Here is a 27988-nt window from a genome sequence, read left to right as displayed (position 1 = left end):
TCAGGAATAAATGATCGCAAAGGAACCTGTGAGTGAATGACTCAAGTTTGGGAAAAGGCCCCCTCTCCAATGCCCTGATGCTTTTTTCCAGGAAAGCATTTCTTTGTTTTTACTTCTCCCCCAGCGATCGAGTGTAAATACCCGTCTCTCTCTGCAGCCCACGGGGGAAGGTGGGGTGAATGGTGGTATCTGAACACCTTGGGAATGGCTCGCTTCTCCTCTGCACGGGGAGGGGTGGCTTTCAGGCGGCCTCGGATTCTCCTGCCCTCACTCGTTATTCAGATCAGTAGAGTGACGAGGCCAAGTCTCATAACAAACTCAATATTTTTAAAAAGTTATTAAATGTCTGTGTTATGATAAGGATGTAGACCATTGTATTTAGTCAAGACTTTCAAATCAAGCTTTTGGTCATGTGTTTATTTAGGTATACGCCACTATGTTGCAAACAAGGGATTGTGGCAACTTACAAAAATAGATAAAATACAATAGAATAAAAATAAAGAGATTAGGGTAAAGGTAAAAGCAGGAGGACTAGAACGAAGCCAGAGTCCAGTGGGAGACTCAGTACAATTGTTAAAAATAATAGCACATTTGACTTTGAGCTTCCCAGTGGCCAAAGCAAAACAGAAAACATGACTGGTTACAAGATTCCTAACAACCGTTAGTTTGGGGCTTTGGTATAAACCTAATCACCTTAGAATTTTCTTTTCTCTGTTAATTTATACTTGGCTTTGTTCTAAATGTGGTTGGCTTGGCATTCAAGGCTCCTTCCAAGCTGACCCCAATCTTCTTCTTGGGTCTCATATGTGGATGTAATCTGTGGCCTGGCCACACTGAATAAAAGCAACAGCCACCATTTTTAGAGCTGCTGCTAGGGTGGCGTACAGTTAGCATAGAAAATATACTGACCAGCCCTGAAACCCCAACTCTGCCACAGACTAAGCTGCACTGTGACCTGAGAGAAGTCCTTTCACCTCAGTTTCCTCGTCTGTAAAATGGGCATATTCAGAGTATATACCGTATATTGTTGTGGAGATGCAAGAATAAGCACATGGCATGCTTAGCACACGGTTGATAAGTCAATGAATATGGTTTCTTACCCAATTTTGAAACCTCGCCCTCCACTTAACTGCCTACGTGACTTAACTTCTCTCGGCTGCAGTTTGACTATCTGTAAAACGAGGAAAAGAACTATTCCTGCCACACAACCCACATGCAAGGGCCTGAAAGCAGAAGAGGCTTAATCAGTGTTTGGAGGCTGCAGCCAGAATCATCTTCCCAGACAACCATCTTGCTTGTCCTTTAATATTTCAAAATCAGTCCATTCTCACTTTGCCTTTTCTCAGATTAATGGAGAAAGAGGAGCCTGAACACTTCTCACATGGTTGGGCTGTGATATCATAAAAGACACAGTCTTGTAAAACCCACACCCAGGGTCAGGGGACACGCAGCCCCCTTACGGGCCTGTGAGTGGAGCGGGATGCTTGGGTGGAGGAGGCTGGATGTATCCACCACTATGAGTCAGGCCTTGCTCGGCTGGGCGTCGTCGTTCCCCTTGATTTCAGGGGTGAGTTACAGCTTAAGCAAAACAACATCACCTGACAATGCCTGACGATACAAAATCACCTGACGAGACAAAGAAATGTATTCAGCACAAAATGCATTTCCCTGCCCTCTCAGGTACGCAGCTAGAGTTCCTAAGGTGACAACAGGGTGTCCAAATATACAGATACCCAGGAGCTGGCATGCGGGGGAGCGGGGTCTGAGTGTGTAGGGATCAGCAGTAAATACCTCTCTGAGGTGTTGGGATGGATTGGGTGCTGGGGAGTCTACCGCCTTCCCAGGCAGAGCTGCCTCTAAGCCAGGAGAGTAAAGGATGCAGACAGAGACCTTCCAAAGGAAATCGCTGTATCCTGTTCCCAGTGTGGCCCCGTGCCCTCTCTAAACCTTTCCGGGCCTATTTCTCCTTTGGTGAAGCAGGGAGTTGGACTAGAGAACTTCCCAGCTCTACAAAGACTGTCCGCAGCAGATGAGGGGCAGGCTGCAAGGTCTTGTTGCCTGGATCTGAGGCTCAGGGAGCCATCAGCAATTCCAGGTGGGAGATCCACCAGTGCTGCTCAGCCCCAGGTCCTGGGCTCAGGGCAGCCCTGGCACCAACATCTCTGAAGCCAGGAAAAGGGCTCTGGCTGTTCCCTGCAACCAGGTCCGATGCCTCCCCTGGGCCCGACTGCTCCGATCTCGCCTTCCCCAGCCCCCCAGGCTGCTGGGCCATCTCACCAAATGACCAGGTCAGGACTGACAAAGAAGAGGGAATCTGGTTCGTCCTGGCCCCACCCTGACCTCAGGCCTAGCGTCTTGCTCAAGGCCGACCTGGAGGTATCCCTGAGTACATATAGGTTGTGGCTTAAAATGCCCAGAGTGAAAGGACAAGGTAGACCCCAGGCCCAGAGGCTCTAGAAGGGACTGGGGAGCGGTCCCAGGGCCTGGGTATGTGGCCAGAGTCAGCTCTTATGGGTGGAGAGGGAGCCTGGGGGCCGGCCCGGCTCCCTGCCCTGGTAGAGTCGCTGCTGGCAGGCAGCTGTCTGCAGCCTTCTCAGCTGTTGCTGCAGAAACAAATGACAGCACTGAGGAAGAAGAGAAAATAGAGTTGAGTACAGAGGGAGGGGGAACTTGGAACGGGGGGCTGGTATTTTTCTTGGGGTGTGGTTTCTGCTCAGTGGCTGGGTGACCATGGAGGTTTGGAATGTGGTTGGACAGCGGGTGGGGTAGGGTAGGAGGCCTGGCCACAGCCAAGGAGCAGGGACCTTAGCCAAAGGGCCCGAAGCCCAGGGCCACCAATGCTCAGCCAGAACGGGGACCTGGGGTGGCACACAGAGCCTGGCCTCCACCCAACATCAGTGCACTGGTCCCAAAGGCCTCTGGTTTTCAGAAGCCCTAGGAAGGGAGACAGAGTTGTGAGAACAAGAGAAATTACAAGAGGGGAGAGGGACAGACACAGGGGGCAGCATGGTCAAGTCTCATCTGTAAAATGAGGCTGTTGTGACACGTGGCCTGCCTGATCCAAACTGGCTCCTGAGGCAAGGAATGTTGTCTCTCTGAGCCTCAGTGTCCTCCCCTGTGAAATGGGCTTAACTATCTCTACCTCCAAGGGTGCTGTTGGGAGGGTGAGGTGGGTTAGTGCTCATGAAGCTCTGGGCACAGTGCTCTGGAGTGGAAGCAACGATCACTCCACTGGGCGCTAAGGAAGCTTTCTGCTGGCTATGCCAGATGCCTAGCCCCTGGCCCCGCCCCGTCCCCAATAAATATTTGCTGATGGAGTTCCTTGCAGGAGTCGCTATGGAGAGCCGCTGTGCCCATCGCCACTCCTCTCCTGTGGGCGCAGGTCCCCGCTCAGACCACGAAGTGGAGGGTGTAGGTGAGCTGGTGGCCGTTGTCCCAGGCGTACAGCACCCGCTCCTTCGGGTTGTAGTCGATCTGGGTGGTGTAGGCGTGCTCGTTGAGGAAGGGCAGCTGCGGGCGGGCGTCGGTGCCCGTGTGCGTGTCGAAGGCGTAGGCCACCTGGCCCTCCCGCTGGTTGTAGGTGTCCACGGCGTACAGGATGCCGCACACCAGGAAGCAGTTGCCGTAGGAGCTGCGCCGCAGCCGCGTCTTCCACGTGGCCTCGCGGTGCACCGACAGGTCCCCCGGGTCCAGGCGGCTCAGCACGATCACCTCGGGCTGGGCCCCGTCGCTGTCGTCCACCGCGGGGTAGATGACCCACAGTCCGCTCTCGTCCACGGCGAAGTCGATGTCCGAGTGCCCGCGCCACTTCCAGGGCGTGGTGTCCTCGTACACGGCGTCGGGCAGCAGCGCCCAGGAGGCGACGAAGCGCTGGCGCAGGTCGTACTTGATGATGTTCTTGGTGAAGGCGCGGTTGTAGTAGAAGGCGCCCCGGTACACCACGTGGCCCGTGCCGATCCAGTTGTAGGGCAGCTTGTACATGTTACTCCAGCGACCTGCGTGTGCAGGGCGGCTGGTCACACCCGCCCTCGGCTCCCCCAGGGACCAGTGAGGCCACCCAGGGCTCAGGGATGGCTCCGCAAGCCATGGGTACTGAGTGTGCTGTGGGCCTGGAGCTGGGCCTACCGTCCTATCCCCGCCGCCCCACCAAGGAAGGACTAGTATCCCGTCTGCCCAGGAGGAAACAGGCTGACGCCAGCCTCTGCTGTGGCTCATGCTGCTCCTTTTATCTGGACGGCCAGGCCCCATCCTATCTGCCTGGGAAGGCCTCCTTATCGCTCAGAGCCCTGGCCCATGCTGCCTCCTCCACGAAGCTTCCTCTGATCTCCCCAGCTTGACCCAGGGCCTCTCCTCTGTCCTCCCACACCTTTGTCTTTGCACCTTTCATTGGCTTTTGCGCCCCTCGAGGCAGGGGCCAGGCCAATTTGCTCTGGCAGAGGAAGGACTTCAGCTGTTCCAGGTCATACCCTGTGACACCACAGCTCTCAGGGTAGCTCCAAATTCTTTCATGGGGCACACAAAGCCGGCCTCAGCCACTCTCTCACTATACGCCCTGCACCCCCCTTCTATGTCACAGTGCTTCTTCTCATTGCCGAGCCTCTTCACACACCGGGCCTTTGCCTGGAACAGCTTTCCTTCTCCTTTCTCTCCCTCCCCTAGGGCTCAACTCAGCATCACCTCCTCTGGGAAGTCTTCCCTGATCTCCCGGCAGGGTTGCGACTGCCCCCTGAGCTCTCCCTCTAACACTATATGTACTCAAATTGTTTCTTTAAGTCTCTGCCTTCCAAGGAAGACTGCAGTTTTGGAGCGTGGGCCATGTCTAAATGACCCCTTCCCCCACTATGCCCCAGATCTGATAACCAACATTCTGTCCTCCCTGCCCAGACCTGCAGCTCCTCTGAGGCCTGGGGCCCTGCTCACCTGTAAAACAGGGTGGTAACCCCCACCTCCTGGATTATAAAGACAACATGAGCTGACTCACACAGGCGATTAGCATATAATACGCACCAGTGGAAACTCTAAGTATTGCTCCCCTTAACAGTGAGTTACCCTCATGAGAACAGGGCCTTGTCCATCTTCTTTGCTGGGGCTTCCAGCTCCTGGCATGGTGCTAGCACTTAGGGGGTACCCCAGACTCCCCTTCTTGGGGTGGCTGACCATTTGGAGCTCGGCCAGGCTGGGGAAGTCTGGACCACAGGAAACCACAGGGCAAGGAGGGCCAACCCTCCATGGGGGACTCGCCCAGGCCACCCACATCCTGCCCCGCTCCCATCTCCAGGGCCCCCGACCTTGCTTGAAGTTTTCCAGGTTGCGGAACTCCACCAGGCTGTTTCCATAGTAGTAGTTGGTGACGTAGATCCTGTCATCCTGCGCGGCCGGGTCCTTCATCCAGGCTCCCTCGTGGCGCCCGTAGCTGTGGTGCCTCACAGGGGGGTCCACGGTCCGGAGGGTGCCCTCACAGCTGGCCTCCCTGCCTGTGGGGAGCGAGGGGAGCAGCATTTGGCACTCAGACCCACGGGCCCCGAGTCCGGGCAACAGTCCTGGGAACACTCCCTGGTCTAACCTACATCCCTCCTGATGTTTTGTTTGCAGCCTCTTGTTTTTATTTCCCTTGTGATCAAAGCAATGTCTGATCATTGAAAAAAAAAACCACACAGAACATTCAGCAAAGGAGAAAATAAAAACCATTCAGAATTCCATCGTCCAAAGAAACTTTCTAGCATGTTACATTTCCTTCTTTTTCTTTACATGTACAGTCATGTAAAGAAAACTATGGTTCTTCCGAATATATCCTGTCTTTTCCCCTCCACTCAGCAATTTCTCCCATCAGCACATGGCCTTTTAATGATGTGACTTCTAGGTTCTACCAGGCCACCCGAGAAATTATTAAACCAGACCCCTCAGTGTTAGAGCTTTAGATTATGTCCAATTTTCTGTTGTCCAAATCGCTGATGGATCCTTAGGAAAGATTCCTAAAAACGGCGTGTGCTCGGGCCCAGGACGGCTTGCTGTCGCGGGCAGGCAAGATGCCCAAGATGGATGGGCTCCATGACTTATGGAGGAGGATTTCTACCAAAGGCACCAGCCAAAACTCACATATGTGAACCTAAAAACAGAGCCAGGACAGAGGAAATAAAGACGTGAAAATAGTTGTTGGATTTGATGATGGGATTCTAGGTGACTTTTTAAAAAGAACTTCCTGAGCCCTGGCCAGTTTGGCTCAGTGGACAGAGCGTCAGCCTGCGGACTAAAGGGTCCCAGGTTCGATTCCAGTCAAGGGCACGTGCCCGGGTTGCGGGCTCGATCCCCAGTGGGGGGCATGCATGAGGCAGCTGATCAATGATTCTCACCATTGATGTTTCTATCTCTCCCTCTCCCTTTCTCTCTGAAATCAATAAAAAATATATTAAAGAAAAAGGAACTTGTTGAAAATACCTGTTTCGTTGTAAATGTTGTTAAGCTTTTTCTGTAAAGGATCAGATGGTAAACATTTTAGGTTTGCCAGACCACATTCTTTTGCCCCATCTTCTCCTTTTTTAAACAACCCCTTACCATGTAGAAACAGCTGGAGGGCTGGAGAAACACAGGCTGCAGGCTGGATCAGGCCCATGCGCGTAGGTTGCTGACCCCTGGGAGGCTTACTCACCTTGCCTGGGGACTTCTGGGTGTGAAGGTGGCTCGGTGGGCAGGGGACTGGTGGTGGCACTGGGGGTTGGGGTGGTGGCTGGCCTCGAGGAGGGGGTGACAGGGGCCAAGTCTGCTCCCTCAGAAGCCCTGGGCCCAGCCTCCTCATGTTCCGCGGAGTTGGGCTCGGGCGGCCTGCCCTCCTCCCTGGGCGACAGCTGCTCCAGCCAGGAAGTGCCCCTGAGGGCGTTGTCTGTGGAGAGAAGACCCAGAGCTCACCCCCTAGCAGCACCTGCCGCTCCCGGCTCCTCCCCAGGCCGGCAGGCGCCCAGCTCCGGGGCCATGCGGAGGACAGGGGAGGCCTGGGAGCGAAAGGCCTCGAAAGGTGGGCTTCGTGGGCAGCAGACCAGCTCGGAGCCCCCCAGCTGAGTGGCCTCAGCTTCCCCTTCTGTGAAGTGAAAGGCCCACCGTGTTAGGCTGTGGTGCTGATGAAAGGAAAATGTGTACACGTGCACAGATTCTGCCAAGTACAAGCCCTCTTTCCTCCCAGTGTCAGACACATTGTGCCAATTATTCCATTTCCTAGATTCAGTTCCAGGAGGCAGGAAGCCATCTCCGGACATTCTCCCAGGCCTGTCCCCTGGAACCCACCCTCAGGTTTCTCTTACCTAGTATATGACACGTCCAGCCGGAGGGGCGGGTGCAGCCAGCTTCCCGCCACCTTCCGGACCCCAGCCCCTGTCTTTCTCTGTCCCCTCATTTCCCATCTCCCATCTCTCAGCTTTCTTGGCAACCCCTCCCCCTCTTCGCCACCCCTATGGGCATGGGCTTTGCTCACAGGAGGCCTTTTTCAGCACCCGTGGGACCTGGTTTGGAGCCACCTGGGTCATCCCTGACCCACACACTTCTCCGGGCTGGGTTGGATCAGGTCTGGAAAGCAGACTCAGTGACACACAGAAAGGGACAAAGACCCCTCAGCGCTGGGGACAGAGCTGTGAAGGGGTCCAAGGCAGGCTCTGCAGCCTGCTGACCTGGGTTCCAGTCCCGACAGCTCACTGTGAGACGTGGAGCCAGTCACTTCGCCTCTCTGAGCTGGGTTCCTCACCTGGGCCAAGGATGATAGCGGGTGAAGTACAGAAAACTGATGCCGGGGACAAAGGCATTGCTGTGACGGAGTGGGGTGCACTGAGGGCCTGGACTCCAGGACCCGGACCTGATTTCTTCCTGGCCTGGGCTTCCTCTCTGCACACAGGTGTAGCCACGACTCACTGCAGGGCAGCTCCTGGGGTCTCAGGAATGGGGCACACCCTCTGGTTGGGGGGCCTCCTGGGGCCTGGCTTGGGCAGCTGCCAGGGCAGGGGCTGTTCCCACGGGCCTCGCTGGCAGAGTCAGATGCCTGCAGCTGTTCTTGGGCAGTGTCCCAGCCACGGGTCAGAGGCTCCGTGCCGCCCAGGCTGAGCTGGCAGGACTCAGGGCCAGCAGCTGGCACCGGGGGCTGGGGGAGTCTCCCCTGAGCCCTGAGAAACCAAGAATTGAGGGGGCTCTGGAAGGAGACAGGCTCCTCACAGTCCCCCCTCCCAGCTCCCTTGGACACGGGCTGGGCAGAGGGCCTTGAGGGGAGGTGGTCAGCAGGACCCAGGAGAGGGGAGCAGGCTCGGGACATTCTCAGGGACATCAGAGAAGAGCAGGCGTCTGCAGAGGGTCTTGGAGGAAGAGCCAGGAGCCACACTAGTGGTGGTGGCCCAGAAATTTGGCTACTCTTGGAACTTCTGTCTCTAGTTAATGACTTTGTTGTCCTCACTGTGATCCACCAAGGGCTGCAGGGAGAATACAGGTGCCTGTGGGCTCTTCTTTGGGGAGTGAGAAGTGGGAGGTGCCGGAGAGGCCATCCATCCCAAGGCCAGTCTGGAAACATGAAGTGTCCCAAAGGGCCCACGTCACGATTTGGAACCCGGGCCTGGCTGCAGCCCCTGCGTTCTCACCCCACCTGTGGCAGCTGCCTGGCCATGGATTCGGTTTTTCCCACTAGACTCCATATTAGGCAGAATCTCTGGGCAATGCAGCAAGTCCACAGTGGACCTGCAGCAAATCTTTGGATGAAGGAGGAGAAGTCCAGTGAGGGTGGAGACGGCTGTGAATCTGGAAAGAAACTGAGTGGCCCATTGTGTTGATTCTGTCATTCCATCCGCACAACCCCATGAGGGGATATTATCCCACCGTGTGCATGAGCCAAGGGCACCAACAGGCAACCAGCGGAGTTGAACTCTGGGACTGTAGAGGAGACCCTGGCTCCCTGTGGGACCTCCTTGGGCTGTGGCCAGCCATCAGCAAGCCCCCCTCCCCAAGGTTTCAACCCCCCTCCAACTCACCAGCCTCGGTCGCCTCCCTGCTGCCCGCCTTGTAGTAGGTGATGCCTCGGATCACCGCCTGCTGCTGGGCCAGGGCCCGGGGCCTGACTGTGGGCTGGGGGAATCGGCCCTGGCCACCGTCCTTTCTCAGCTTCTCCACCTTCAGCAGCTTCTCCTTAGGAGGTTTTGGGAGGGCCCTGTCTGCGAAGCTCTTCTGCGTGCTGCCGTATTTGTTGCTGTCTTTGCCTTTCCCTCCAGCTGTGTCCTAGGAGAGCAGGGAAATCTCAGACTTGGGGCTAGTAGAAGGGATATTGTGGGGGTGTCATGGAGGCTCAGCATGTGGGGGCTGGAAGGACTCAACCCACCTGTGGCAGCTGCCTGGTCATGGATTTGGTGCTCAGAGTACCCCATGCATCACAGCTGCTCATAGCCACAGCTTTCCTCCCATAGTGGCTACATCCATGACCGGGGTGTACTTGTTTCCCCACTCGGCTCTCTAGCTCCCCTGCAGGCTTGACGGCCAGCCTGGTGGGTTAAATTCCTGTCCCATTCCTTAACTCCCAAAGGGGTTGACTGCAATAGTCAGCTCCATGGGGAGGTAGCAACCACCAGGTCAGCTTCTCATCTCTGTCTCTCTCACTCCCTGGTCTTTGTTTCTGGGCCGAGGAGGGGTTCTCAGGCCCCTCGGCAAGGTGACCAACTCCTCCCAGTGTGCCTGGAACTTTCCCGTCTCAGCACTGAAAGTCCGCATCCTGGGAACCCTTCAGCCCTGAGCAGACTGGCACACCTGGGACGGCTGGTCACCCAGACATTGCCCTTAGGGCATGCAGTTCCTAACATTTCGTAAATTTTGTTCTTTTCCTTCCCTTTTAAATGCCCTTGGTGCTGGCTTGGCACAAGAACACAGGGCCTGTGATGTCAACCTCCGTTAGGCAGAGCAAGGACAGAATCTGGACTCTGCGTGGTTCATTCACGCCTGTGGAACTGGCAGGAGAACAAGCAGAAAGCCAGCTCTGGGCCAAGGCTCCAGCCCTGGGTGGTTCCAGTTCCGATGCCAGTGCAGACTCCCTCTCCCCACAGTCCACGTTTCCTCATCGGCCAAATGGGCGATGAGCATCCCTCCTGGCAGGTGGCTATGGGATGAACTAAGATGATGTCTGTGAGGGAGTCGGGTTCAATGCAGGAATCTACAACAGCAGCTCCCTTCATATCCCACTCACCAAAACAAGGCCGCTTGCTGTGAGTGGTGTGGGTTGTGTCCTGCACACAGGTGACTGGCGAAGGGGCACGAGTGGGGCTGACATCTGGTCTTACTCCATTAGCCAAGCCTCACGCCCTGGTGTGTCCTCAACGGAAGGAGCCTTTGTTCAATCTGTCCACTCAAGGGGGCTACTCTTTCTAATTTATCTGCCCAGAGGGACGCCCTTTTCCTCAGTGTGTTTGCCTGCAGGAGGGCCTTTGTCAAATTTGCACAACGGTGTGTTATATGTCAAGGGTGGCTGGCTGTGCCTGTGACAAACCTCTGCTCACTTTGTGCTCTGAGCTTGAGCACGGAATGTCTGGGGGTTTGCTGCAGGAGTCCTTCACCCCAGGTTGGGTTGGAGGATGTGGCATTACTGTTCAGGGATCCGTGAGGCATTGCCTATCTACCTCTGAGCAAACTTGACCCAGACAGTGGCCCAGCCACAGCAGGGGCGGCTAGAAGTGGTTGGCTGCAACAGACCTGGTCTCCCAGCCTGTCCCCACGAGTTTGGAAATGGGAATGAGAATTCTGCCAAGTGCTTGGCTCAGGGAGCGGACTCCTCGGCTAGATCCCCGAGTCTGCTCCCAGCTCACCTGGCTGATGGTGCTCACTGAATAGCAGGCACCCTCTGCACCCGTCCTGCGGTGGACGCTCCAGCCCTCAGCCCTGTCCTGCAGCCCCAGACCCCCCCAGCTGCCCTCAGGGCTGAGGCCCTGGCACACTGTGCTCCCAAGCCCAGCCACAATCAGAGCCATGGTCTCACCTGAGCCTTGCTACCAGGGCCGGGGGCGGGGCCGGGGGCGGCGGCAGGGGCTGTGGCCGAGTCCTTCTGCAGCAGCTGGAGGCCCAGGCTGGAGAGCTCCTTCTTGATGCTCAGCATGATGGCCGACTGGTTCTCGTAGTGCTTCAGCTGCTCGCTGAAGTGGCGCATGCTCTCCCTCATCACCTCGTTCTCGCGGCTCAGGTTGGCCTTGATGCTCTGTGGGGGCGGACCCAAGGTCTGTCCAGCCTCCTCTGCTGGCCGCCCCACCCCTCCTCCTGGGGGGACACCCCTCCTCCTGCCATGGGGCTTTGCCGCCCATTCTCACGGGCAGGGGCAGCACCCGCGAGCGGGGCTGGAGTAAAGCATGCCGCTAAAAGGCCCTGCCGTTATTCTTTATTTTAAAAGCGAATGAATGAAAAATTAGATGAAATATGTTCACAGTGCTACACTGAAAAGATACAAACGGGTATAAAATATGTCCTCCTCCCACTTTTGTCTCTCAGCCAATTACTATGGATTTTCCTTTTTTCTTCCCTAACACTTTGCTTTTTCACTTGAGCCGATCTTGAGAACTCTCCCATGTCTGTGTATATAGTGCTGGCCATTCCTTTACTGGACGTACAGTCTGCCACCGTATGAATTCGTCATTTAAGTTGCTACTTTAAAATTACCTCTTAATTTCACAAGAGATACATAAATACCTTCTTTTAATAACATGCTCAAATAATGAAACTCTTTGGGGTTTTGCGATCGGTGAGACGCTGATCCTTCCTGGTCCCCAGTCTCCTCCCACTGCACTGAGCACCGCTTTTACTCCCAGGTTTCTGCTCCTGCCCGCCTGTCCCCCACTTGCTGGGGACCCCCCTGGTTTTTGCAGCCCCCATCCACCCCCTCATGGTCCTTGGTTCTGAATCCTGCTGGAAACAGGACTGCTCAGAATCTCCGCGTTCTCTCTGTGATCCCCCAACCCAGGGGTCCCCATCGCCAGGCTGTTGACCAGGCTGACCTTGTCCCTTGGGCAGGACTCAGGGAAGCTGGGTGGCCTGGTATCAGCCCTAGGTCCCTAAAGCCCCAGCGGGCCTGGGTCTGTATGGAAGTCCTGTGTCAAGTCTACTTCTCAGCTGAAGCAGGAGAAATGAGAGTCAGATGCAGGAAGCACCTCTTTGCTGTGCAGCCCTGGAGTGTCCGACTCTCACTGGTAGAAATGTTTACGGAGGAGAAGATAACCTGGGTGTGAACAGGTTCAGGGACCAAGAGGCAGCAGGCAGGAGTCGGACAGAGCAGGGTTCAAATCCTAGCTCGCCCCTTCCTGGCTGAGTAGCCCTGAGCTGGTGACTTGACCTCTCTGAGCCTCTGTGTCCTTGCCTGTTAAATGAGGATCTTTACCACAACAACTAAATATCAGGGTGACGCGCAGAGATGCTAAGAACAAGAAAGTGAGCATGCATACAAGCATAACCAATGGACATAAGACACCGGGGAGTAGGGGAGGCCAGGGGATTGTCAAGGACGGGGGGAAAAAAAAGGACATGTATGTAATACCCTTTGTAATACTTTAAGCAATAAAATAAATAAATAAATACATACATACATACACCCCAAAAAAAAGAAAAAAAAAGAGAAAGTGAGTTCTAAACTAGATCGCCTGGGAGACAGAAGTCACCTGGACAAGGTGAGTTTCTCAGCCTCAGCACTGCTGACACTTGTCAGGCAGCTGTGATTTGGGGTGGTGGTGGTGGGGGGGGTGTCCTAAGCATTACTGTGCATTACAGGATACTTACCAGCATCCCTGGCACCTACCCAACTAGAAGCCAATAAATAGCATCCACCACCCACTCCCCCAAACTGTGACAACCAAAAATGTCTCCAGATACTGCCAACTGTCCGCTGGGGAGCACAGGGCCCTGGTTGAGAACTTCTGTTGCAAGGGAAGAGGGAGAGGAGGTCAGCTCCTCCGAGCGAGGCTGTGCTCCCCAGTCCTCCCAGGCTAGCAACAAGCTTTGTCGTATCACTTAGTGAACAGAAGCAAAGCACAGATAATGCAAAACAGGAGAGAATTAAAAATCATTTCCTTGCGGCTGTGGAAATCATTTCTGATTTGTTCCAGGCCCAGCAGACATCCCCTCCAGATTGTCTGGCTCCCAGTTGTGTGAAGTGAGTTAACATTTCCTTAGATTACAAGCGGATAAATCAAAGGGTAACTGTTGAGTCAGCAAGAGCAGAGCCTGGCATGTACTAGGTGCACAGGAAACACTGGTGCCAGCAGAAATACAGTCGGTATTACCTTTCTCCCATGTTGGCATAGGCCTGGCACATAGTAGATACTCACCAAACACTTGTTGAGTAATTAAAGCCACTGTGACCCCAACTTTGGGGTTAGTAAGGGGTTAATCTCCCACCCTGGGCACAGGATGCCCAGGTGCCCCCTCCCTCCGGAAAGGAAGCTGGGAAAGGAAGCCCCCACACCCGCTCCTGGCAGCTGCATGTCCCAGGCTCCCAGCAGAGGCCGGATGCAGGAAACAGGCGGAGGCCAGGCCGTGCCAGCAGAGATGCAAACCTCGAACCTGCAGCCTGGAACCCCTGCTCGCCCAGCTCTGTCCCTGTCCTCGGGGGGCAGTCCTAGCCACTTGCCCATCCCTCCAGCCCAGTGGCCCTGACCAGGAGAAGACACTGTCTCCGTGGTAGGTGCCTTGAGCCTGGCCTCCATGGGTTCAGCCAGTCACTGGGCATCACCATGATGCACCACCTCAGGGGGGCACCATTCACATGGCATTTATGAGAAGGGTGGCCCTGAAGTTTGCAATGTGTGGGTCCTGGTCTTGGTGAACTGAGGGCAAGTGCAGGTTTCAGCCCCCTCTCCACCCCTTTCATACAAGCAGCAGGTGCCTCAGTTTCTCCACCCAGCCTTCCAGTTTCCCGCAGGCCCTGGAGCCCGTCAGACCTCTTCCCCACTGTCTGGACGCTATGGCCTGCGTCTCCCCCTCCCAGCTCTGCTGGAGTCCAGCTTTCAGCAGCCACCGGGGTCAAGATAGACCCTGCCCAGGCCCCCAGCACGGTGCCAGCCTGGCCTCTGGCTCGAGCCCCACTCTTACCTCTTCCAGCGTGTCCATCTGGGAGGCCACCTTGTGGACGTAGGCATGCACTCTCATCAGGTCCATGCTGTACAGGGCGCCCTCCAGGAGATCCACCATGGACTGCAGCTGCCCGGGGAAGGGCAAGTCAGGGGGAGGGCAGAGCACAGGCGCATGAAGGGTGCAAGGAGTCCCACCTCGGCACAGAACTCCAGGGGCTCAGAATGGCCTGCGTGGGCCCTCGGCACCCTCTAGACCTCGCCTGCTAATAATCACGAGAAAAGCAGCAGATTCCATCTTTTGAGTGCTTGCCACATGGCAGGCACAGTGCTAGGGGCTTTAATGTGCTATTTCACATAATCCTCACAACACCCCCAGAGGTACGTAGAGGAAGCTCTAACCATAACCCCCTGGGGACCCCCCCTACTGTTTCTTGTGCCCATGCCTGGCTTCCAGGGGCCTCTCTGGACCGGCCTGCATCTGTGACTCTCTTCAAAGAGCCACTTTGCCTCCAGAGTGTCTGGGAGCATATGTCCTCCTGGCAATGTCTGACTGGTGTGGGCATCTAAGGGCCATCATTTATACTCACTCCAGCGTCCCCTGGGGCTGAGGCCGGCACTTGGCCTGTGGCCACAGCCCTGCTGGGCTGCCTTCCCTTCCTGCCCCCACATCTCCCACTTTGGTACCAGCTTCTCCTGGGAGCACTTCCATTATAAGTCACCCGCACACAGATCACCCGCCTCAGGGTCTGCTCTAGGGACCCAACCAAAGACAGGGTTTGGACACCTTTTGTCTTCATCGTATAAACTGGGAAGCTGCACCTTAGAGAGGGGAAGTGACTGCCCAAGGCCACCCAGGTGCTCTATGGTAGGGCCTATCACGCTTTACTGCTCCTGTTTTGTGTTCAGATGGGGAAACTGAGGAAAAGAAAGAAGGGGGTGGGGCCTGCACAGCAGGTCAGTGGACGATGCTGGGTCTCCAGACCAGGGCTCTTCACTATAGCGGCCCCTCCCCTCCCCGTCGCTCTCACACCTCATCAGGATATGACATTTCCCTCCAGCTGGCTAGGATGACAGCGAGTGTCAGGGACAAGGGGCTGGCTGGGAAATCAGCTTCCTTGGCTCCTCCGCAGGGCAGCTCCTCCAGCCGCCCTCCAGCGCGGCCCACTCCCAGCCCTGCAGCGTTTCTCAGGGCCCGAGCAGGCCAGCGCTCCCGGCTGGCCCTGGCCCACTGCTTCCTAAACAGTTTTATTCCCATCCTCCCAGGGGTATTCAAGCTGTTTTAAGCAGAGAGCTTTTCTCTGAGTAGACGTGGCTCTCTAAAACAGAAAAAGAGGGTGGGGGCTCTGATGGGAGCAGGGGTAGGGCTTTGAGTCCTTCCAGCTCCCCTACAACCTTTCTTAGGCCATGAGGTTGCCGGGTACCCGGAGGGTTTGGTGGAGCATAGTCTGAGAACCATCCACATAGATCCTTCTGTGCCTCAGCTTCCTTCTCTGTGAAATGGGGCAATAGGATTGTGAGGAGCAGTAAACTGGACAGGGCTCAGCACAGAGTGAGCACACAGCAAGGGCCTCATGGATATCAGCAATAACGACTACTGGCCAGGGGGCTAAATGGGAACCTTCCGGCTTCACTCTGCTGACACCAAAACTGGCTTCCTAGCCCTGGCCAGTTTGGCTCAGTGGGTAGAGCGTCGGCCTGCAGACTGAAGGGTCCCTGGTTTGATTCCAGCCAAGGGCAAGTAGGGGGCGTGCAGGAGGCAGCCAATCAATAATTCTCTCTCATCATTGATGTTTCTATGTTTCTATCTCTCTCCCTTCCTCTCTGAAATCAATAATATACATATATATATATATATATATATATATATTTAAAAACTGGCTTCCTAAAGCTCAGCTATGACCATGAGGCTCTCCCCTGTGGATAACTTCCTATGGCTCCCCACTGCCCACATGTGACTTGTCATCTCCTGAGCCTGGCATCTGTACCCTGCTTGGTCTGCCCCTGCTACCCTCTTCAGCCTCAGCAAATGTTTATGCTGGGCCAGGCACTAAGGACAGTGATGAGCAAGACAGACACAAGGCTCCATGGTCCTTCACAGGCCGGCAAGGAATGCAGAGAGTAGCCGAGAGGTGCCGGTTCTGGGAACGCAGACGGTAACACACAGGTGCCCAGAGCATTCATGGTGCGGCGTGACCTTGTTTGGGAGCTGGTGTGGATCAGTCAAGTCTGCCAGGGAAGAAGTTTTGATTGAGCTGAGCACTGAGAAAGCAAAGATGGCAGGAGAAAGGCATTCTAGGCGAAGGGAACAGCTTGTGCAAAGAGCTGGCGGTGGGAGGAGACATGGTGTGTTCGAGCCAGGCTATTCCAAGTGTGGTCTGCGGACCAGCGCTGGGCCAACCTGCTCCTTACTCCTCTGTGATACAATGCTTCTCAACAGTGAGAGGGGCGTTTATAGACTTTTGCCGCATTTGGCAGAGCAATTTCATATGTTGCCTCTCAATAATCAAACACTGGACTTGTGCCTGTGTATTTTTGTTTCGTTTTTCTAAGAATTATTTTTAGAGTATTTTACAAAAGTATTGGTTCTTGACAGGTTTTTTTTTAACAGCTGGCCTTTCACCATAGATAGCTTGAGGAGCGCTGTGTGAGAGACACCAACAGGCGGCTTGCGGGGCTGAAGCAGAGAGAGGGCAGGGAAGCATCCCGTGCCATACACGCTCCACTTGCTCTCACCCAGAATGCCCGAATTTCTGCTCTGCCCAAGAGACTCCTACACATCCCTCAAAGCCCAGTTCTAATGCTACCTGCTCCTCTTGGTTCCCACGGTCCCTGGGACGTCCCCCGACCCAGCACCAATCATGCTGCCATTATTGGGGTCAGGAGCTATGTCCCCATAAGACTGGGGATTCCTCAAGGTGGGGCTGTATCTGCTTTGTGTACAAGGGAGAGTGGAGAGGTGAGAGGTATGCTCTGCAGCCAACCTCCCCAAGAAAGGGGACCTGGAATCCCCTCACTCCTGCTCAGAATCAAGTAACTAAGGCCAAATCAGAGCTGGATTTCTTAGCTTGAGGAGAAGGGGTTGGTAGGGATGAGGGGCGGGCATAAGGCAGGGGTGCCCTCTACCCTCCCCACGGGCTTCCTCTAACTTCTCCTCGGGGCTGCCCACAGAGAGCCTTCTGCTGAGGGAGGGAGAGCCAAGCCAAATGGGAGGGGCCTCAGCCCTGTGTCATACTTTCCCTGCCCCCTGCTCCTCTTGGGGTTCTGTGGGCACCCCTCAGGTACCCGCCTCTGTTTCTAGGGTATCAGTGAGGCAGAATATCCTCTCTTCTTCCTGCAACCCCACCTGCTGTCACCCCGCTCCAGTCCTTTAAGGCTAAATGAAACCCCCATGGGCTCCTGTGTGCCAGGGACCCCTCCCATGGGCAAGGGCACAGCAGAGAATTCCTGAGCTCAAATCCTAGTGCTGGCCATTTCTTGCTGTGTGACCATAGGTGAGTCACAGTCTCTCTCTGGGCCTCAGATTCCTCCACAAGTAGAGCTGGGACCATAAGTTCCCTCTCCAAGAGGTTGTGGTAAGGACGACGTTAGCCAGCTTCTACGGAAAGGTTTTGAGGAGCCTCCTGTCCAGTAGTTTGAGAAGTTATTTAGTTATTGAGAAGTGGACTTGAGCAGAAGTTGCGTTTGTCCCTAGAGCTGGAGACCGGCCTATGGCTTCAGTGCCTGGGGTCTGCAGGGCCTTAGCGAAGCCCCAGGAGGCAGTGTGGTCCAGGGACCGCCAAGTTGTCAGAGGCCACTTAGCTTAAAAGTCAACAACCCCCCACCCCCACCCCAACTTTGAGAGTTTTGGTATCCATTCAATTGTTACAATAATACAACTAAAGGTAAATGTAAGGAAAACATCTTTAGCCGCATGTCGAATGTCGGGAGACAGTTCTTCGTGGGTCTCTTGCTTTTCTGCGTGTGTTGCACGCAGAGGCACTGGCCGTCCTGGCTCCAGGCCATCTCGTCGTACCATGAACAGCCTTGGGACATAGAGACGGTGTTCCTTCTGGAGCTGGGAAGGCGTGTGCAGTGCCCATTATAAAAGATTTGCATTCTCCAAGTTGGGACACCTCTTTTGAAAAACACCCCACTCTGTGTGCAAGTGTCACCTGGCCCTCACTCTATCACCCTGCGGGGATTGGAGTGGGAGAACCAGGGCAAGAACATGTAGGAACTCTGGCAGCTCTGAGTAATAAAGTCCTTTGTTTCTGACCCAGGAGGCTTGTGTCTTCTGCCAGCACCCATGAGAATGGCAAGCTAACTTGTTAGCTGACAAGGAGGGTAACAAACAGCTCAGTCAACTTCACAATCGTGACACCCACATGTTTGGAAGAAAGTATAAGATAAAAAGATACTCTCAAAAGCGCCAAGGTATCTGGTCCATTCCAAAAGGCAAACAGGAGAGCGCTGTGGTTCAGAACAGCTCTGGACCCAGCAGGGCCTGGGTTCCCATCCCAGCCCACGAAGCACCGAGCTGAGCGGTAGGAATGGCACCAAGGGGCCTGGCTGGCTGTGGGACTGATCTCGCCTGCACATGCCCATCCACGCCCTGGGTCCTGGTGGTCGCTGCTGGCACGGGCTGTGCTGTGACCCCGAGAGCTGGTGCTTCTTTCTAATCTGCCTACGGCGTGGGGTGGCGATGGTGTGAGCACAAAATTCCCATAAAGGACGCTACAGCCTTGAGGCTGCCTGCCATGATGTGAGAGCGCGGGCCAGTGACCTAACCTCTCCCACCTCAGTGCTCTATTCTTGAGGACAAAGACCCCGTATTTCATAGAACGGTTTAAACATATAGAGCAATAATCTGTAACGAGAGCTTGGCATAACATCTGGCATGCAGGTGGTACTTGAATATGGGAAATATTATTACTAATTTAAAACAATAAAATGTCATGAAATTTAAAATGCCATGTAGAGGCGCCGACAGATGAACTGGTTTGGGTAAAATACAGAACACCGGACTAGATGGTCGGGGGCTATATATTCAGGGCAACTAGCCCAAGAATGCTGCCTCCATCACCTACGGACCCCATGGTCTTGGGCAAGGAGTGGCTGCCCTGCAGGGAGCCTCTGTTCCCTCACCTGAGAAATGGGGTGACAGCAGCACCTGCCTTGGAGCATGTGGACTCTCCACGGGCAGCCCAGCCTGGCGCCGGCCCATGCTGGGTGCTCCTCCAGGTGTTCCCACTCCCAACCCAGAAAGTCTACCTTGAGGAGCTCGGGGGCCTGCTTCTTGAGCTTATCCATCTTCCACTCGTTCTCGCAGGGGTTGAGCGAGGAGGGCGGCGCGGTGCAGGAGCAGCGGCAGTCGGACCCCGAGCTCACGGTCTCCACGGTGTAGAAGTCCTCCACGCGCGCGCGCCCGCTGCGCACCCGGCTGCACGCGTCCTTGCTCAGCGGCCGCATGATGCACTTGCAGCGGCAGTCGGAGCCCTCCGAGGTCATCCGCACCTGGTCCACGTCTCCAAACACCTGCAAGAGGGGCTTCAGGTGAGCCAGGGGCCAGTGCTGGGGGGAGGGAAAGAGGAGAGGAAGGGGTAGCAGAATCCAGCCTCCCCACCCCCCACCTTTGTGAAGGCGGTTAGAGATGGCTGAGAAGCTAGCATCCACTACAAGGAAATAGAAGGGTTATAATAATACTAGTTAAAATATTAACAGCCGCTATGGAAAACAATCTGACTGTTCCTCAGTAAGTAAAATACAGAACTATCATATGACCCCATAATTCTACTTCTAGGTATATACCCCGAAGAATTGCAGGCAGGTATTCAAAGTCTTGCGCAGGCATGTTCATAGCACCACGATTCACAACAGCTACAAGGTGGAGACAAGGCAAATGTCCACCCACTGCTGATGGGTAAATGAAATGCGGTACATCCATTCAGTGGAATCTTATTTAGCCATAAAAAGGATTAAGTAGCGATACACACAAAAGCATGTATGCTAAATGAAAGAAGCCAGACACAGAAGATGACGTATTGTATGATTCCATTTATATTAATGTCCAGAATAGGCAAATCCAGAGGCAGAATGCAGAGTAATGGTTGCTGGGACTTAGCGGGAGGGGAAGGGGGAGTGACTGCTTAAAGGGCCCGTGGTTTCCTTCCAGACTGGAGAAAATGTTCTGGAACGAAGTAATGGCGTGAATGCACTAAATGCCACCGAGTTGTATACTTTAAAATGGTCAAAATGGTAAATTCTGTGCTCCTCCAAGAAGCCTTCCCTGGCCACCCACCTCCCATTACTCCCTGTCCCTTTATCTGGTGTCTTTTTCCTTATTGCACATATTACCATCTGAAATATATCTGTGTGCTTTTTTTTTTTTTTTTTTTTGGCTCCTCTACTCTGCTGAAGGCACCATTAGAGGCAGGGGCTTTGTCCAGTTCCCTTGTATATCCCCAGAACAGTGCCTGCCTGGCCTGGAGTAGGATCTCTGTAGGTATCTGTTGGACAAACAGGCCTGCATTTTTCAGACACACGAGAGCACAGGGCTGAGAGCCAGGTGTCTGGAGCCTGGGTTAAAACTGTGAGCCTATGGGCAACTCAGCCTTCCTGTTTCCTCATTTGTAAAACGGGCTCCGGCCTTGTGGGGCTGTTGTGAAGATTAAATGAGTTAATGTGGCCAAGAACAGAGCAGCACACAGTGAGTGCGCCTTAAGTGTGAGTCTTTATTAATGCCGCTCAAGAAACAGAGGTTCGGAGAGGTGAAGTCACATGTCCAAGGTCACCCCGCTTTGACTGGAAAGCTCTGGCGGCAGACCTGACTTCGGATCGAAATCACTGGTCTCTGCCGCTTCTATAGGCCTGTTCCCCCGCACCCTGTGTGACCCTAAACAGGTTACATAACCTCTCAGCCTCGTTCCCTCAGAGGGAAGGTGGCTGACTCTCCATGCCCCGCCTCCTGGTAGTGAGGATCAAATGAAATAACATGACCTCCATTTCGTGGTTTCCCTCGCCTCCTCCCTTTTCTCTCAGCTCCCCCTGGGATGCTGCACACCCAAGTGTCTAGCTGTGTCACTGGTCACTGGGGTCAGCAGGACTCCGTGGCTGTGGGAGTCAGCTCAGTGAGCTCAGGGGCAGGTGCCACGCTCAGTCACCGCCTCCAGCCCACCTTGTCCTGATACACCAGCTGGGCACTGGGAGCCCCCACCAGCCACTCCCTTAGCTGTCTCATCCCGTCCACTCTGAGCTCTGGGCTCCTGGGGCGCAGCTGTTCCTGGCTCAGTTAACAAACACCCCAAGTCTCCTGGCTACTCAGCTCTCACTGAAGCCACCAAGCCCAACTGAATTCTGGGCTTTCTGCCAAGCCCGGCACCCAGCAGTGTCTCTGAGCCTTCAGACACCTGTTTGAGCCCCTGGCCTCTGCCAGGCCCTGGGTGACAGCTGGGGGTGCAGAAGAAATAGATGGAGGGCGAAGCTGGCATAGTGAGCTTTGAGCACAAAGATACCCATGAACAAGGCTCGGAGGAGGGTACCCCTTGAGGACATCTTTAAGGAGGAGAAAGGCATTCCAAGCAAATCAAATCTGTAAAGACAAGCCTGGCATCTTGGGAGTCTGGAGGAGGGTCACCCTGGCTGGTACTTGCAGGGAGCCTGGGGTGGCAGGAGGTAAGGGTTGGGGTGGCAGAGCCTGGCCCATGGAGGGCCCTGAAACTGGGCTGAGGATCTTGGCTTCTTCCTGGAAACATGGGAGCATCATGGAAGGGTTTTCATCAGGGGGAGTCAGGATCAAATCTGCCTCATGGGACGTTCACTCAGCTGCTTGGTGGACAGACGGTAGATGGAGGCGGCAAACCTGGGGCAGAGTCCATGGAGGAGACATTGATTGAGAACACACTGTGCGCTGGGGCGGGTGGGGCAATGGTTAGGAAGACAGCCATGGGCCACCTACAGCTGAGTGCTCTTGGGTGGATGATTTAACCTCCCTGTGCCTCGGTTTCCTCGTCTGTAAAATGAGGACACTACGAGTGCCTACCCAACACGGGACTACGTGGCCTGAGACGGAACACCAGACTGTGCTGAGCCAGTGTCAGCACACACAGTCGTCTGGAGGGTGTAGCTGTTATTACACCAGGAATCCTGGATGGGGGTTGGTTGGCCGACTGTTTCTCCACGTGGGTGCACTGGTAGATATTCTTAGCAGCGTCCTACAGAGGAGGAAACTGAACCCTAGAGCCATCAACTGACTTGTTCAAGGGGATTAGAACCCAGAATGGGTGGACTGCCAGGCCTTTGGGAAGTGAGGACAGCAGGAAAAGGAGGCAGCTGTGGGTGGAAGCTTTGTCCTGGGCCCCCAGTAGGCAAAGTGTACAGTGGGCTCTGCAGGGCGACTCTCCCCTGCCCGTGACACCAACAGCCAGGCTTGGGGGCCTGAACATTCATTCCTCAGATCACCGCTAGTACCTTCTCCTCCTTGGAGACTCCGGGGCCCCCTTCCCAGCTCGCCACTTCCACCCACTCCCCCAGGTGGAGCTAGGAGCCCGGCGGGTGGATGTGGGTGCGGTCTGTGTGGTCAGGCCAGAGAGGCCTCCTCCTTGGGAACCAGCCATCATCCCAACGCCCACCCCGCCCACCCCAGCAGCAGCCTCCACATCAGACTGCAACATTCCTTCCCTCCGCAGATGAGGTGCTATGTCCTGATGGGGGCAGCCAAGGCCTGGAGCCCTGCAGGAGTCGGAAGAGGGCCTCTGCTCCCAGCCGCAGCTGCCGGGCCCAGGCAGGGCCTGACCTCCGGGGATTGCCATGTCCTGTGGTGCTTGTTTGGACGAGGCTGAGCTCCATGATGAGGCGCCAAGCCCGGACTCAAACCCCAGCCCCCACATCTCCTCCCTGCAGGGCCTTGACCCTCGAGACTCAGCTTTCTCCTCTGCTGTGGGGAGGCAACAGCCTTTCCTCGTAAACTTGTCCTGAGGCTGCAATGAGTCAATGCGTGCGGCGTGCCTGGCACCAAGCCTGGCACAGAGTGACTGCTCCCTAGTGGCACTTGCTATTAGAGCTGCTGCCAACAACCCTCCCTCACACTTTCTACCTCTCCTTGCTCTCACCACGCCCCATCTTAGAGAGGAGAGAGCTGAGCATCAGAGAAGATGAAGGGCCTGCCAAGGGTCACACAGCACAGCCTGACTCCCAGCTCTGTTTTACATGCTGTTCCTCCTACGACCACCCGGAGTCACCAGGCAAGGGCTTCTCTAGCACCTGGGACACAGAAGGGGGTTCTGGGGGAGCATAGGACTTGGGGCTCCCACCAGGCCTGACCCACCCTGCCCTCGGCATGAGGGCAGGAGGTGCTGCCAAGCAGGAAACCCCTGCCTCAGCCCCCCATCTCTCCCTGCAGCCTGGCTCAGCACACACTGCCAAAGCCCCCAGAAGTGGGGGTGGACAGTGTTTAAAAAGGTCCCTAGGTATTTGCAAGGAAATCCCACAGTGAGATGGCGAGAAGGCGTAATTGAGGTTTTTCTGAAGAGAGATGGAGAAATCTGGCTGGAATTGGGAAGAGGGGATTCAAGCTGTGAAATGTTCTAGAACTGGAACAGGCTCAAATGGTGACACCTTGAGGTCGAGTCTTCCCTCTTCTCTCATGCCAGCTTCATGTCCTCTTGCAGCAGAGACCTCCCTCCCTCCCGTAGAGCTCCCTGCCAACTGGACACCTCTCCCCGGATGCCCGCAGGCACTCCTAACTTCATCCATCCAAAACTGGACCCAGCCTCTTCTCCCAGACCCATGTCTAACCCTCCTGCCCAACCCAGATCTCTGAGCCCCTTTTTTTTTGTTTTTTTAATCCTTACCCGAGGATATTTTTCCCATTGATCTTTAGAGAACAGGGGAGAGAGAAACATCAATGTGAGAGAGACACATCCATCAGTTGCCTCCTGCATGAATCCCAACTGGGACCGGGGATCGAACCTGCAACCAAGGCGTATGCCCTTGACTGGGAACTGAGCCCGGGACACTTCAGTCCTCGGGGCAACTCTAACCATGGAGTAAAACCAGCCAGAGCGGAGCCTCCTTCTTACTCTGGACACCCCATCCGCCATGTTCTTCTGATTCTTCATCCAAAGTGTTCCCCATCTCTCTCCCTTGCTCTCCACTCCACAGCCACAGCCTGATTCAGGCCACAGTAACTGCTCTCTGGGCAGCACAGCAGCCTCCTCTCTGCCGGATTCGTCTTCCGAGAGCTCCTCTCTGCTGACCTGTCACTCTCTTCACAGACCTCCATGGCTCCCTGTCACCTCCATGAGTCCTCAACCAGGGGATGCACCTCAGAGTCACCGGGGCCCACCTGGAGAATGCAGTTGCTCATGCCACACCCCCTGACAGACTCTCAGGCCCCCCAGGCATCTGAATGCCCACTAACGGCCAAGAACCATGGAACCCCAGGAGTCCCTGAACTCCTCCAGCTCCCTGTCCAGGACATTTGGGCAGCCCCACCCTGACTCGTTTGCCCCTCAGCGTTCGAGTCTGTCAGACAGGGAGGGACCACTGATGCCTCGGAGTGTGGGCAGGAGGGCTGTTTAAGATCCTGAATGTAAGTGCTGGGCGTGGGGGGCACACAGGATGTTTCTCGGGGCTTTGTCCTGGGCCCCCCAGACAACAGGGGTGTTGGGGGAGGTCTTCCCTGCAGAGAGACCCTGCGGGGCTGGCCCCACACTCTCTGTGTGCGGGTCTCCATCACTGCGTCCCTGGCCTGCTCCGAGCCTGTTTCCAATTACACCCACAGGCGGAAACTCCTGGAGCGGAGGCACAGCAACACCTAAGCCCCCGGGACCAGCCTGGCCAGGACACCGCCGCCTGCTTCAGCGCCTCCTGTTCCCCTGGCCCAGTTCCCTCCAGTCAAGGCCTTTCCCTGTGCTCAGACCTTGGTCCGTGGTGGGGCTGACCAAAGACCCCCTCCCCACACCTGAGTGCATGGAGGAAGCGAGGCGCCAGCAGCCCTTTCACAGATGGAGAAAATGAGGTAGAAATGGGAAATTCACCACAGTCCAAGGACGCACAGCAAAAAAGCAGGTTCCCAGAGGCCTCTGGGGCATGGCTGGGTTTTTATGTGGTTACCTCTCTGTCCATCCCAACCAATCTCCACGCTGGGCAGCCCCTCAGAAATGCCAGGGAAGCAATGAGCTCCCTCTCCCATTCCCAAGCTGGACAAAGCACTTCCTTACATGGAAACGGCAAATCCTCTTTAGGAGAGACCTTGCTATAAACACAAAATTAACACACACTGAGCAGGGAGCTGGCTGAGACCACAGAGATCTGTGGTGAGTGAGGATGAAGCTGCCCCCGTAGCCCAGAAAGGATTGGGCAGGAGAGGAGCCCGGACCTCCTAGAACAGGAATCCTGAGGAGGGGCCAGCTCACCCCTTGGACTTCTAGTCCCCAGGCTAGCCCTCCCCTGGGCTCCCTCCAACCTGGGAAAATAGGACAGGCTCAGAGAGGAAGGAGGATTGTTCTGTGGGAGGGAGAGGGTGATAATGAAAACAGCTCTCTCCACCGAGCCAGCAGGAGTCCGGCTGTGCTGAGGAATGTGAAGTAAATTCACCCATTTTTATTTTTCCCAGCTGGCTGAAGCCGCGGGGTGGGAGGTGTCTGGGGGAGAGCTGCCCTGAGTCCCCCATCTGCTTCGTCCTCCAAACTCTAGAATGTGCCTCCCCACCCCACCAGCCCCAGCTTGCCCTGGGACAACTAAACACACACACACACACACACACACACACACACACACAACCTAGCAAGTGTTTGGCTGACTCACTACACAAACAGGGTGTTGGGTTTTCTTTGTCTTTGCTTTGTTTTGAATGCGAGCCCTCCCCCACAAGCTCTACAGCCCTCACTCTGCATTGCTCAGAGGATGCCCAAGACCCAATATTTCTCCCAGCCAGAGAGAGGAACCGGGCAAAGCGCTGATCGGGTTATCTGGGGGTGGGGGTGGGATAGGGTGGGGGGTTTGCTCCCTCGTTCCTGTACCCGAGCCAGGTCAGGGAAAATCCTAGAAGGCCCTATATGGAAGGGAAGTTGGGGAGACATAGTTTTTCAGATGGGGAAACTGAAGCCCAGAGACAGGCAGGGGCTTGCCCAAGGTCACACAGCCAAAGAACAAGGAACCAGAACCCAGGTATTTTTTATTCACAAGCTGCTGCCTCTCTACACCCCCGTTTGCCCATCTATAAAATGGGAATGACACTCATTCCCTTCTTGTCCTTGGAGCACAGGGTCAGGACAGCAGCCCACTTGGTTTCATACTCTGAGCTGAATCTTCCGGGTGAGGGTCTGCCAATGCCCATGCTCTTATACTTACTGGGTGGCGAGTGGCTTCTGACCTTTACCTGCCTGTGGACAGGACAGCCTCACCTTCTGCACAGGAAAGAGGCTGGAGAGAAATCACTCCTTCTCTCTCACGCTCCACGAGCAGGGCCCTGCCTCCCTCTTGCCCTTCACTAACTCCAGGCCTGTCCTCCTCGCTGGGTCATTTCCAAAACACTCTCAAGGGGCCCGGCTCTGACACTAGGGTGCACTCTCTGCATTCTGGATCTCACCCCCTTTTAGAGCCCGTGTGGTGAGATTTCATCATCACTGTGTCATGTATCGGTTACCTACCAAGTGCCAGGTGAGGTGCTAAACATCTTAGAGGCATGAACGCACTAACAGAGATGGTGATGGGTGCGGATGCAGGGTGCGGGAGGTGTCATAGTTCCCCGTATGCACAAGGGAATGGAGGCTCAGAGAGCTGAAGCCGCTAGGGCACCCAGCTAGAATTTGAACCCAGGTCTGCGGGACACCAGGGCAGATCCTTCCAGCTAACAGGGAAAACAGCTCAGGCCACTTCTGGAGACACGTGTCCGCTAGAGCAGCGGTTCTCAACCTGTGGGTCGCGACCCTTTGGGGGTCGAACGACCCTTTCACAGGGGTCGCCTAAGACCATCGGAAAACACATATATAATTACATATTGGTTTTTTCTGATTAATCACTAGGCTTTAATTATGTTCGATTTGTAACAATGAAATTGGGGGTCACCACAACATGAGGAGCTGTATTAAAGGGTCGCGGCATTAGGAAGGTTGAGAACCACTGCTCTAGAGGGTGCATGAGGTTGCTGGCAGGCCGGGGCCAGACCAGATGGGTTCACTGGGGAGGGACTCTGGGTCCCCAGCATGGCCGGGAAGCCTTGGCCCCGGGGCTGCTACAAACCTGGGAGTCGCTGGGTAGCAGTTACCCAGGGTCTGCCCCCGTGAGTCAGCCTTCCATGGAAACTTTGAGTCAGATCTCCAAACTGCCCCTGCCCAGCGCTCCAGGAATCCCTTCCCTCGGCTGGGGACTGCATCTCCTGCCTGAGCCCCTTCCAACCTCCTAATGCCCCCCTCTCCCTCGTCCCGGGTCTCCGTGCTGACCTCCATCCTGCACTGGACTGGGTCCCAGCGCCCCTTCCTCAGCCCGGGCCCCAAGCACCACTACCATCTCCAGCGCTTCTTTCCCCACGCGCTCCTCTCCTGGGAGCCAGGTCCCGGCGGCTTCCACGCTAAGCCCGAGGTTCGGTCTCCCTTCCTGGCCCTCCGCTCGGGTCTTCCGCCCCCTCCTTTGGCGCGCACCCCTAGCCACAGCGCCCCCTCGCGCCGGTTCCCCACGGAGCAGCGCCCTGGTCGGAGGGCCGCGCGTACCTTACTCTCGGCGCGCACCGGGCCGGCGTGCAGCAGCAGCAGCGGCGGCAGCAGCCGCAACAGGAGCAGAGGCAGCGGGCGCGGCGAGAAGGTGCCCACGGCCATGGCGGGACGGGCACAGCGGGCACCGACAGCCGGGCGCGGACGCTTGGAAGCGCGGGCTGCACTGCGAGCTCGGTGCCGCCTCCGACTCTGTTCGCACGGCGCGCCCCCCGTCCCCCGCCCGCTGCTCCCCGCCCCGCGCCCCAT

General features: G+C 55.7%; 1 protein-coding gene across 2 annotated transcripts; it reads right to left on the bottom strand.

The window, feature by feature from the left end:
* Positions 1 to 403: 403 nt before the first annotated feature.
* OLFML2A (olfactomedin like 2A) lies at positions 404 to 27988 on the bottom strand (the record flags this gene model as incomplete). 2 transcript variants are annotated; one of them, XM_081104294.1, is made up of 8 exons in its annotated part: positions 404 to 3995; positions 5289 to 5474; positions 6647 to 6877; positions 8994 to 9237; positions 10979 to 11194; positions 14071 to 14178; positions 19302 to 19565; positions 27740 to 27988. In XM_081104294.1, 8 exons carry the CDS (start codon positions 27986 to 27988, stop codon positions 3391 to 3393), a joined length of 2103 nt encoding a protein of 700 aa, XP_080960420.1. In that variant the 3' UTR covers positions 404 to 3390. The 2 variants fall into 2 exon arrangements, with proteins under 2 accessions (XP_080960420.1, XP_080960419.1); XM_081104293.1 differs by lacking the exon at positions 27740 to 27988 and having other exon boundaries at positions 5289 to 5470; positions 6643 to 6877; positions 19302 to 19559.

The sequence above is a fragment of the Myotis nattereri genome (assembly GCF_964212035.1).
Source record: "Myotis nattereri genome assembly, chromosome: 12".
NCBI lineage: Eukaryota > Metazoa > Chordata > Mammalia > Chiroptera > Vespertilionidae > Myotis > Myotis nattereri.
The sequence above is the reverse complement of the archived record's forward strand: the minus strand, read 5'-3'. Positions and strand labels throughout refer to the sequence as shown.